General features: G+C 34.8%; 1 protein-coding gene across 1 annotated transcript in view; it reads right to left on the reverse strand.

The window, feature by feature from the left end:
- The window catches only part of STAT4 (signal transducer and activator of transcription 4), a gene marked incomplete at both ends in the record, with an annotated part of 82,172 nt that overhangs the window by 23,387 nt on the left and 45,772 nt on the right, over positions 1–13,013 (reverse strand). The window contains 8 exons of the mRNA XM_082840669.1: positions 748–859; positions 1,247–1,306; positions 4,069–4,161; positions 4,968–5,126; positions 6,748–6,899; positions 8,405–8,490; positions 11,122–11,200; positions 12,127–12,219. Coding sequence (XP_082696795.1) covers positions 748–859; positions 1,247–1,306; positions 4,069–4,161; positions 4,968–5,126; positions 6,748–6,899; positions 8,405–8,490; positions 11,122–11,200; positions 12,127–12,219 — 834 coding nt within the window. The remainder of the gene's footprint in view (positions 1–747; positions 860–1,246; positions 1,307–4,068; positions 4,162–4,967; positions 5,127–6,747; positions 6,900–8,404; positions 8,491–11,121; positions 11,201–12,126; positions 12,220–13,013) is intronic.

Below are 13,013 nucleotides of genomic sequence, written 5' to 3' on the forward strand. Positions count from 1 at the left end.
ACAAAAACAAAATAAAAAATGAAAACCAGCATAAATTTATGTATGCAGATATCTTTCTGTTACCAGAAATTTTATCTTTAAGGAAGCAGACTTTTAGAGACTGCTTCAGTGGTGCCCCAACATTCAGGTGAGGTGCCTCCCAAATGCTGATAAACCAGAGGAGCAACATGTTCTGGCAAGACAAGCGGGGTCTTTGGGAATCTAAGAACTATGCAAAGAATTAGAAAGAAAGCAGGAAGAGAACTCTAGGTTAGGAGGAAGTGGTAAGAGCAAGAAGTAACAGGATGAGGCTGGGTCAGAAGCTTTCTAGAGATGCCAAGGCAAATTGCAACTCACACCCAGAAACATCATATTTCCCCAAGCTAATCCTCCTAAAATGAAAGAGCCTTTAGCCAGACATGTCATTATTGGTATCATTTGGGAGATTTAAAAAATGAAACCAGGGATGCCTATCGACTGTAAGACAGATTGTCTCTGTCAGTATTACCAAAATATTTTAACTAATTAAGACATATATTTAGGTACAACATCACCGTTGTTGAGAACTCACACCTTCAGAGTTAAGGTTCAGAGTTCTTTTTACCATTTAAAATTCTTCAATGATGGCATTTTTATTTCTCAATATGGCCCTTAATTCGCATAAGAAACACTAAAGAACAAAACACATTAAATTATAAAGCCTATTAGTTTAAATGTGTCTGATTTGGAGAAGAAAAAATGCTTGCGTAATTTTACTGCCAAACTCACCAAATGCCGAAATTCTACAGAGAGACTCCCACTGGAAGATTCTTCAATGGACATGGCTTTGACGTGAGTTCCACAAAGCACAAATCTTCGATTGCTAGAGAGAAAATCTTGGCTATTTACATGGTCTCAGGTAAAATATATTTATGAGAACAGCCGAAAATTCTAAAGTAAATGTCTTACCTTAGAGTTGAAACATTCCTGTAAAACCAAGAAGATTCTTTAAAATGAGTTATTTAATAGATCTAATAACAATTTTTCTATGACACTTTAGGGGATAGTATATAAAATTTCATTTCAAGTCTTTACAGTAAAATTTTTAAAATAAGTCTTCCTTGGCGTTCTGTTAAATGTTTGAACTTCAAAGTCAAATATTTGAAGTACATTGATATGTAACGTTAGAGAAGTAAATTTAAAAGTTTAAAATTATTCTATAAAATAAGGACAGTTGTTTTTAAAAAGTCTTACATTTTCATGTTTCAAAATGAAATTAGAAACTTACTTGTCAATCGATGCTTTCACCTTTACCTGATAGTTTAGTTCTGGTAATTTTATCAGTAGTCTGGAAAGACACATAAATAAAGAATTAAAGATAAAAATTTTAATGGCTAAAAGCCTTTTTATATTTAAAGATTTAAATATATTTACAGTAAGTACATATAAATCAAACTCACATTATTTCCAGTCATATGTTAGTGTGTTTTTAAAATGTCCAATTCCTCTTTACTTAGCCATGTTACTAATATTGACATCAGCCACTTAATATAACACATACTTGGAAAGTGTTTCCGTATTATTTCAGTTGATGTGTGTTGGATAACACATTGGCTAGGTCAGAAAAATAGCTATTTGGGTTAAATGTATAAAAAAAAATTTTGCAAGTCTATTAATGTGGCTCCATTTTATTCTCATATTATAAAAAAATTGTAAGCTTAGTAAGACTAAATGTTTTGATAAGTGTTTTATGGTAAAATACTGATAAAGACTAGGACTCTGGTAGAATAAGGAAAATTCCACTTCAAATGCATTTGCAGTCTTTAAAGACACTATATTTAAGTAACAGCAAAAATGTTCATAACTAAAAAAGACCTAACTTCAAACAAACAAATGATCAAAGGTCAGAATAACAATTCCTTTAATTCCTTCTTGTGTCAGCCTTCCTTCACTCCTTAGCTTTTCCCAACTCTTCCGAGCTATACCCTCTGACATACCATCTCTGCAGGTTCAGTTCAGTTTCAGAGACATTCATTCAGTCACTCACTCACTCATTCATTTATGCACTCATCCCAAACCTTGTTCATTCACTCAGCATGTATTGAACTCCTCATATAGACCCTGTACAGCCCCAGGCACTGGGAAACTGGCATAGTGAAGATTAGGGAAGGAGGAGAGTAGACATGGCTATACATCAAAGGAAGAAGTCTAGCCAAAGAGCTGGAATATAGAGAATTGTAATAAGCAACTGAATGGCATTAGAGAAATACAGTCATAGATAACAGACAGCCCAAACAAAACAAAAATAATGTAGCAAAGGTTCCTTAAAAATCCTGCCAGGATTGGTTTCAGAGCTTGGGATATAATAAGTGTACAGCTGTTGGTAGTGAGGGGTGAAGAGGTCATATGAAGTAAGACAAGATGTTTTTCCCCTCTGCATTCCTCTCTATCCTATTTCAGGAAGGATCTCATTCACTGTAGGATGCTGACGACAAAAGGGAGTCCCATGTCACCCCCTTCCTTTGAAACAGGAGGATGGAATGCTATGGTAGAGAGGGGTTTTAGGGAAAATCTTGAATACTAAGGATCATCTATCAAGACAGTGGAGGACAGTGTACAGAGAAGAAGGATGGGGTCCGAACAGTTAGATGGAAGAGGAAGGCAGAACACCTAAGCCAGGGACTAATGGTCTGTGCCTCTGGCAATCAGTTCAAACACCACGCCATTCAGGGACCTCTTCCACTCAGAACTCTTTGCTGAGCAGTCCCTAATCATCTTCCCCTTCGTCCCACAGAGCATCTTAGACTGAACATAACATCTATGGGGGTGTCTCAAGGAAAAGCAGCATATATACCACCCTTCTATTTCCTTTTAGTGTTACAATTTTCTGGGCTACATAGAGATGTGGGGATGAGGAAGGAACACCTGAAAATCATAAAATTTTAAAAAGGAACCTGGTCTCTGCCTTTTTTTGTTGTTTCTTAAAGTCTTGGTGCAAATTCACACAAAGGAAATGATTAAGAATTTCAAGATGGGTTTCTGAAATGCAAACGAAAGACAAATGCCTTCTTTTTAAAAATGAAGTTCCTAGGTGATAGATGTCAACTAAACTTATTGTAGTAATCATCTTGCAGCTTATGTATGTCAAGTCATTATGCTTAAACTTATACAGTGTTGTATGTCAATTATATCTCAATAAAATGAAACTAAACTAAACTTAAAATGGGGTTCAATAGTGATCTGTGATCAGGGATGCTATCTTGGGATCCTAAATCACCATCTATCATGGCATCACCACCTCTAGTACTAGTCTGGAATTTCAGCTTTCCAGAGGTGACCTAGTGATTAGAAATGTAAAGCTTTGGGACTCAAGAGATTGAGGCATGATGAAAATCTTTGAAAGTTTGAAGTCAAACTCATTATTTTAAGAGTGTCATTAGGGAAAACTGTATGCTTTAGTTTGCTCATGCAAATGAAAAGGATCAGATACATAGATAAAGTGGCAACAACATAATCATTTCTCTTTAAATCAGGTACATAATAAGGATGTACTGAAAATCGTGGTGTTGAGATTTTTCATGGACCATCCAATAAGCTAGTTGCTGGGTGATCACAGGTGAAGAACGTTCCACTATATTTCCTGGATAGGATATTCAAACCCTTCCATAATCTGTCTCCAATCTATCTACTCAATTCTCTCTCTCCCTGCTCCCCACGCTTACAAAACAGACCCAGGAAGTCATTATTTCTATAGTCTCACTCTCCCACGCCCCTGCTCTTCCCTCAAGGTCCTTCCTCAGTGACCACAAGGCATTCTCCAGGCTCCCCAGTTTTCTCTCAAGTCAGCCTTTTGAGCAATTAATCCCATGTTGTCCGATATTGTGATTTCATGCTAATAACTCTCATGTCCTCATCTTCGTTGTTCTAATCTTTACAAGCAGGGCTCTCACCTTAACATTTCTGTGGGTACTTACCATAGCTGAGTGCTGGGTATGCAGGAGGTGCTCAGTAAAGAATAATTGAATGAAAGACACAATGAGAGCAACTAGCCTTAATCACACAGTGGCTATGGCATCATAAATATGAAATGATAGAATACATTCTGCCTACCTTAGCTTCACAGTAAACTGAATGAGAGTTTTAAGTACCATCGGCCTCTGAGGGTGGGTTGGCATGCATGGCTGTCGTTCAACCACAAATGAGCTGGGTTCAAAGGAAATAAAGCGCGTCATTTGAAAACACTGGAAACATTGACAGGCTGAAAACCACAGAGTAACAGGATGCTGTCCTCTTATAAAATCCAAACTTTCTACACTTAGAAGGCATTCAAACCCTTGTTAAGCTCAAATCTTTCTAAGACTTCTCATAAATAAATACCAGGAGATGGGAAATACCTAAAGACTGTCCCTAAGTAACAACAGTAAATAACTCTTGATTGTTATAATTGGGTCAAGAATAAAAGCCCCAGTCTATTTTTATCATACTAAACATCAAGTAGAAAGTTAATTTCATGCCATTTTTGAGCTAGACATTAGGATTTCTGGTACATACTAGTATTTTTTTTTTCCCTTTAGATGAGCTTATAAACATAAACATGTTCTCCACCCTTCATTTCTTGGATACGTACTTGAGAAGAAATCCTTGACATCTTCTTTTCTAAAAGATGAAAAATGAACTTTGGGTGGGTGATGTGGTGGCTCATGAAAAACCGAGTTAGGTGGCGGGAGAAGTGTTGATGAATAAACAGTGAAGAGTAGAAATGTTTCTGGAACTGTCTGGAGCTTTATTCACTGCACCCTGAGGCTCACTGTTTAACACTTCCCTCCCACTCCTTCACCTGAACACCAAAACCCAGCCAGGGTGTCCTCCCAACTCCACAGGACTGAGGCTCCCAAGAGGCCTTTAAATGGATAACATTTGACTTACTCCTTTTTTTTTTTTTTTAATTGAAGTATAGTTGATGTACAATGTTGTTTTAGTTTCAGGTGTATAGCAAAGTGTTGACTTACTTCTTAAAAAGGGTGCAGATCAAGAAGGTGACTCTTTCTAGCAGATGTGTTCTTTGCAGTGGGATGGGATCCCCTTCATATGTCATTTTGGTAGACTGCTCCTCTAATTTCTCCAACTGCCTTCTGAGTTGGAACAGACTTTCTGCCAACAGTGTAAAGCTATCGAACAGCAAATGAAAAACACAGATAGTTTTCCACTTAACAATCCACCATTTTAACTATTAACCATATTTAGCAAATATTACTAAATAATTATTAAATTAATTAAATTAGTCACTTAATTCCATTAAAGGTTAGTGACAGTTTTTATTTTAATGTTTATTTTCCTAACCCAGCTTTTTGCTAAAATGCATGATAGATGTTAACTGTTTTCAATGTTTTAAAATTTTTACCTTCAGTTATAGATAAGAAATCATTTAGGAAATTTTGTCAATGTCTGGAACGAAATCCCTTTTAATTATCCTTTTTAAAAAGTCTGTTAAACACATATATTTAAAAAATATTGCACTCACTAAAGACAGCAAATTTAAAACTTTAAAAATACATGATATGAAGAATGTTATGTGTAAGAATACTGAAGAAAAGAACAGTATGACCCCCCCATATATATTTTTTACAGGTCCTAAGTATTAGCCAAAAAATTATCAGTGGATCTTCCTGGAGAAAGGTATCTGCTTAGAGTTTTACCTTGGATCTTACCTTAGAAACAGAGGTGGCAGCTTGGGCTGGAAGTCTGGGAAGGAGGGAGATTGAAAGGCACACAGAAGAGGCCTCCAACTAAGAGGAGGCAGAAGTCTCATGAGACTTGCTAAGTCCATGTGCCCTGACAGCATCTCTTTCTACTGAAAGTTTATTCCCCACATAACATTGTAGAAAGAACTGCAAACTCCCTACTGAATTTGGTATGAGCACCATTATCTGCTATGCTCCCTTTGTTGTTTATCTTGTTTTCACAACAACAGAGTACAGTGAGGTTAGAGAATCAAAGTATCTCCCCAAGGAAAATCAATAAATTTAAAAAAGAGCCCAGTTACTTTTCCTGAGAAGTAGGCCTGGCAGTGCAGACCTTTTAGTGCAAGTGTGCCCAGTTACTGTGCTTTTTCATTGTATTGGATTGTACCCTTGGAAAGCAATTTTAGATTTCAACTGAAAATTTTCCTTCTTTTTCATTATATTTTCTAATTGTTCTTTCACTCACATAGTTTTCTTTTACATTGATGAAGGGGAAAACCAAAAAACATTTTTTTAATACAAAGGATAATATCTGTACATAATTGCATGTATGCATGTGTACACAGGCAGGGGATGCCATGTTGTATTAGCCATTTGAGATTTTTTCATTTAAATACAAAAATAAATCACTTTGTTGAAAACACAAAACTAATATTTAACTCTGACACCTTAAGATACACATTTTAAAAATGAGATACAGTGTTTGAAGCCAGGGCTTCTCATGCCCTTCAAGAAAGTGTATTTATTGCTGATTTGAAAAAGTTCATTTGAGTCTTTTAAGATTGATATATTAGATAAGAAAATAAGCAATTCTTATGCATTCTATAGATTTCTATAGATGCTTTATTTTTCTCCCCAAAGGGATGGAAATTAAGAACACTCAGACAATTACATCCATTTGTTTTCAACGGTAGAGTTCCAGCTGCTAATAAGCCATCAATAAGCTGAATGAATTGACATTTGCGTCTAAGCCTGTATCCTCTGGCTAAGCGACACTGTTGTGTACTTCCTGTGGTTTTCACTAGAAACTAAATTCAGTTCATATTACCAGTTTTGGAGCTGGTCGAGCCCATTGTGGAGTGGACCTCCGATGCAGGCGACTTGTTGCCGCCTCTTCCAGTCTTGCAGCTCCTCCACCAGGGTGCTGTTCATTAACAAGTCTGTCTCATTCACTATTTGTGTCATCTTACTGAGGGCTTCCTGAAGACAAAAGTGACTAATGAGAAGATTCTTATGACACACAACCAAAGTTACTCATAATTTAACCTATAAAATAATTTGTCTGACCTGGGAGATAAAGCCTTGGTTAAAATTTTGACCAAATATTTTACCAAATACTACCTTCCATCTGCCATAGCACTGCCTTTTCAAATAATTAAATTATTGCAATTCAATAATGTCATGAAGAAAGAAGCATGACCATAGTTAACACTCTCATAATAGCACATAATACTCTCATACTATCATTTACTATAAGTAGGTTGAATTTGTAACTCCTGTGACAATACTGAATCCTGTAGTCATAAAAGCCATATATCTGCTTCTTAAAAAGCCATTTATAAATTGAACTTATATTCTTATAATTATGTTTATGCATTTATTTTTAAATGTACTGACTAGAATTTAAGCCTTTCTGTGTTAGTTTTTAGTACCACTTTATCTGGGTTTGGGGAAGCATAGTGGGAAAATATAACTTTCAAAGGCCTAGGGATTAGAAGATGTGAATTTCTACCCTGGCTTTGCCACAGCTATGTGAATTTGGACAAGCCATTTATCTTTGTTGGGACTTGATCTTCTTCTCTATACAGTCAGGTGAATGGACTGAATTATTTCTAAGATTCCCCCTTTCCTTAAAATCTTATTCAAAGTAGAATAAGATGGCATGCATAAAATGTATAGCATAGATTTATTATGCATAAAAGCATTAAGTTAATCTTGGGTTAAATATTTACATATTTAAAATCTGATACATAACTGTTTAAGTTTATAATTAATTTAGGGTGAAAATAAATTTTACATGTATTTGTGCTTACACAAATTCCTGCACAAAAAGATGAAGCCAAACTTTTAGAAATAAACTATTGATTTCAGTGACTGGTTAAATTTCAATGTGTCTATTTTCAAGGAGAGGTAGAATTGAGAGATATTTCTCCTCTTTCAAAATATTTTATTGAGCCAGAAAATATTCTTCCTCTCCTTGGGAAGAGGTTAGATTGAACATGTTCAGGTCTCAATGGACTCTCCTGAAACCTACAGAATTATTTAGCACAATGTCATTTTTCAGAATAGAAACTGGGACACTTATTTCTGTAACAAAGTTTTAGTAGTCGTCAAGTAATAGTTTAATTATACATGTGCAGTAGAACCCATCCCAGCATATTAAGTATAGCAACTAAAACAGTCATGTCTGAAATAGTGGCAAAAAAAAACTGGGTAAAATGTTCACCTTGAAATTAATGGTAGCTACAGTACATGTACCACATAAGCAGGATAAATAGACTCTAGAAGGGTTCTGCTTTGTAAACTTAGGTGAAGAAGCATGGCAAACAGTATGATACTCTTCCTAGAAACACTGCCTTTTATTCATTCAGCATAAATGGAACTGATAAAATCAAAGAGCTTAATTTCAGAGCTTAATCTAGTAGGACTAGATGTAGAAAAAGGAGAAAAATAGGCAAAAGGCCCAATTAAAGTTCTTCACTAGCCTTTCTTTTGAAGTCCAGGCTGTTCAGCATTTCCTGCAGAGTCAAAACTTCCTGATTCATTAGGGCGCTGTTCTTGTCACCCTGATCTGTGAAGGAAAAGAGATCAGACTTAGAGTCCTCTCCAAGGTGAATCTCTTTGTCCTGAAAGCCAAAGCCAGCTGTAACCTGCCATCCTAAGAGAGGAGAATATAAATGTTTTTATAACGGATTCTTTATTAGATCATCTCTACATTTATAATGACCTTGGTTGGTTGGGATGTGTAAGAAAGAAAAGGGGCCCTTCTTTGTGCCTATGATTAAATCATATTTGACCCCTCCTGATGCCTTTACTCAATCTCCTGGAAGAGTTGCCGTTTTATAGTACATAGTCTCATTAACTAATAAAGACTAAATCCATTGCTTTCTCTTTTTCTTTGCAAAACAGGCTAGCCTCACAGTAAAACCAGAAGAAGTGGGAAAGAGTTGCAAATTAAGAAAAATCTCTGACTGAACAAAACCCAAAATGATTTATCCTCTTAAATGACAGATGTACAATAAACATCGTATTATTTAATTTGAACTAAAACTTTATTGGTATATAGTAAGTGACTGCTTATACCAACTGCTCATCTCTATAATAAATGAAGTTTTGGAATGCTGATCTGAATTGTGTTATTGTGAAAAGAAGCCCCCAAACAATGCTGTGGCAAAGTCCTCAACAAAATAGCACTGATTTCCAAGAAGTCATTTCTGGTTGTATTAATTCACAAATTCACGAATTCCTAGATCCCATATGTAGCAAAATCCTGCTGATATGGCATTTTATCATTTCAAAACTTCACTAGCTAATACTTTCCAGTCTTCACCAGCAAAGATATAACTTGTTTCCCATGTATCTTTCATTTCCCTTAAAACATTTCCTTTCACTTATAATCAACAAAATATTTGTTGATTAATAATCATTTTTATTCTTCATAATGCTTATGAAGCACTGTAAGATACTAAAGTAACTCTAATTGTAATATACTAAGTTCAAAATAATTTTACTGTTTTAATGTAAAACAGTATATTTTAATGTATATTCTATTTCATAAAATTCATGGTTCACATATGAAATTTAGGCTGAGGCTGCTTTCAATGAATTGTAATGCTTGATTAAATGTGCAGTTGTTCTAAACCTTTTAAGAATCATGGACCCCTTTGATAAGCTGATGAAACCTGTGCTTGTGTCATTTCTTCCAAAGGAAAAAACATTGTACATACAATTATTAACATATTCAATAACATTTCATGGGAGTCAAGACATCCTGAAGGTGCCAGAAGGACATGTCACATCTCACTTATGCCAGGAAAAACGAATATCCTCTCTTTTAAATCTTATATGGAAAGTTAACAAAGAATTTGATCACAATCACCCATACTACTTCCTTCCAGATAAATTTTTTTTTTTTTTTTTTTTTTTGCGGTCCGCGGGCCTCTCACCGCTGTGGCCTCTCCCATTGCAGAGCACAGGCTCCGCAGGCACAGGCTCAGCGGCCATGGCCCACGGGCCCAGCCGCTCCGCGGCATGTGGGATCCTCCCGGACCGGGGCACAAACCTGCGTCCCCTGCATCGGCAGGCGGACAACCGCTGCGCCACCAGGGAAGCCCCCAGATAAATTTTAAGCTAACATTTCAGTAGTTAAGGATGATTCTGTAAATCATTTGTACAAAGAATTTATATCTAATGTGTTTTTCAAAATTATTTTAGAATTACAAAAGAGTTACAAAAATAGTACAGAGTTCCCATATATCCTTCATCCAGCTTCTTCTAGTGTCTTAGATAAGCATAGTACAATGTTCAAAGCCAGAAGATTAACACTGGCACAATCCTATTAACTAATTTAGAACTAATGAGAATTTCTCCAATTGTCCCACTAATTGCAACACACTCTAAATGTTATTACTTGTAAATCTTAGATTTTATAAATTTTATCATTCTTTCCTTATATTTCTTAAAAAACATCAAATTGTAAACAACCTCAATATTTAACCACAATGAAATAGTCAAATAAATTTCAGTGTCCTTACATTTTGGTATTTACACAATTATTGATATTATATTTTGAAGATTTTTTTATATGAGGAAATACATAAAATAAAACTTTAGCTTAAAATGCTATACAAAAAACTATGTACAAGATGATTTCAATTTTTTCGTAAATAAATAGATATGTATGTATTTGAACGTGCAGGAAAAAGGCTGGAAGAAAATATACTAACATTTTGACAGTGTTTATATCTAGATAGCAGAATTTTGTGTGGTTTTTAATTTTGTAATACTTTTTTCTACTTTCTAAATTTCCTACAGAGTCACATTTCTACTTTTAATTTTTAAAAATTATATTAAAAGACTCACCTAGAGATAATATTAGTAATTTCCTGATCATATTAGACAATTATTATTACTTTTCTTAGTTGTGATAATGATATTTTGATTCTATAGGAGAATGTTCTTACTTTTTGGAGATGCATCCTGAAATAGGGGTGATTTCTCATGAGCTTTATAATTTACTTTGAATCATGGGTAAAAAGATATATTTATATGGAGAGAAAAGGAGGAAGCAAAATAAATTAACTTCTCCTGCACACTCTCTTCAAAAAAAGGGATCAATTTATCAACTCTGCAGCAAAGACGAAACCCTAGTCACATTGCCTTTATGTCCCTATGTGGAATTATAGACAAAACAAAAACTTACCCATTGTCTGAATTGTTTTATACCTGTAGTCAAATTCATCTTGCAGATCTTCTAAATATTTGGTGTCTTGTTCTGTCATCTTTTTACAAAGAAAACATACTCTGTTGTTACAATTAAGCACATCAATGCAACAACATCATCCATCATCAGTATTTCAAAATACACAGTTTGGTGCTTGCAATCCCCAGTAATAGCCCAGACTAACTATACAGAATCTACATTTCTAAAGAGTTAATGCCCATGAACGTTGAATAGCACTAGAAGAACCAGACTGAAGTTGCTCTTCCATTTTCTCTTCCTGAGTGTTTGCAAATTTCAGCATCTTGCCTCTCATTTCTCAGTTAATTCCAAATGATGCAACTACTATCTTTTTTATCGGAGAGTATGGATACTTTTTTCATTTTAGCTCCATACAACTCTGTATTAATGTACCAACTATCTTTTTGCTTAAAATCTCCATTCTCAAATGATATAGTTTATGACAATTGAGTCTAAATTTTTTTCCTCTCTACCTCTTAGAAAAAAAATATCTGTGGCTCCTCTGTGTCTCCTGTTCATTTCTGTCTTTGAGATTTTTACTTTTACTCTTCTCCAAACCTGGTGACGTTTTTCTGCTCAGATATAACGGTGTCAAGATCTGAGCTAAAGGCTTTTCATATAGTATTATCTCACGTAGTCCTCACAACAATCCTGTTACAGTGGTTATCCTCACTTTTACAGATGAAGAAGCAGAGGTTTAGAGGTGTGAAGCAGCTTACTCGCCTAAGGTCACATGGCTTCTCACTGATGGAGTCTGGTGTGGAAACCCTAATTTCCGGTAAATTGAAGTTAAAAGCTTCCCACAAATAAATTTTTTCTAATATGAACGTAGTGTGTGAGAGATATTTATCTTATAACAAATTACCCTATGATTTCTGTACGCACTAACTTTGGGCACACAAGAGAAAGATGCATAGTATGGTGACAACAGCTAGACTTTCCTGGTGTCTGTAAGAGATCACTCACCTGCACACTATTTCTAATGGCAGCCACTTTGTGCTCCACATTCCTCTGTCTTTCTGAAACTGAAGAACTTTGTAAGGATTTCTCCAGAGGTCCCTGGAAAAACAATGTCTTGAAATTTCGATGATGTTGATAAAACAGGTTTATGAAGAATGTAGTATATGTAATATACTTTGAACTGAGGTATGGATGAGTATGATATGAAATACTCTACAGCCATTAAAAAACATGCTGTAGAAAAATATTTAATGACATACAAGTAGTGTTAAATTGTTAAGAAATAGAGCAAATTATAAGACACCATATGTTTGTGATCTCTGTTGCTTGTATATGTATATATATTTATACTTATTTATTTACAAAAATCTGGATATATGTATAGACATGTAAACTCAAGTACATGTGACTTGAAGCACACACATCCCAAAATATTATCATGTGCTATCTTTGAGCAGTAAAATTACAGATGATTTTATGGTTAAATTTTTTTCCCCTAATTTTCTATAACAGACCCATATTGCTTTTGAAATTCTATAAAATGAATACATGTAATTTAAAAATTAGTATAGTGAAACTACATTAAGTTGGACTTAAATTCAGAATTAGGGATGTTGAATCTGTCAGGATGAGATTTATTTTTACATTGGAACAAAGGGAGTTTGCTAAAGAATATGTAAAAATGTTAGGATGGTTAAATAGAAAGGCTAACCAGCTACTCCAAGCCCCATTTCTTTTTTTTTTCATATTAAGTATGATTTTATAACTTTATTTTTCATTCTGTAACACATTGTAAACAGCTTTCTGTGTGATTAAATATATATGAAAATCATGATTTTTAACAGCTTTATTCATTATGTTTGAAGCTGTAAGGTCAGTGGAATGTTGTGAAA

Source organism: Leucopleurus acutus, assembly GCF_964270905.1.
Source record: "Leucopleurus acutus genome assembly, chromosome: 6".
Classification (NCBI taxonomy): domain Eukaryota; kingdom Metazoa; phylum Chordata; class Mammalia; order Artiodactyla; family Delphinidae; genus Leucopleurus; species Leucopleurus acutus.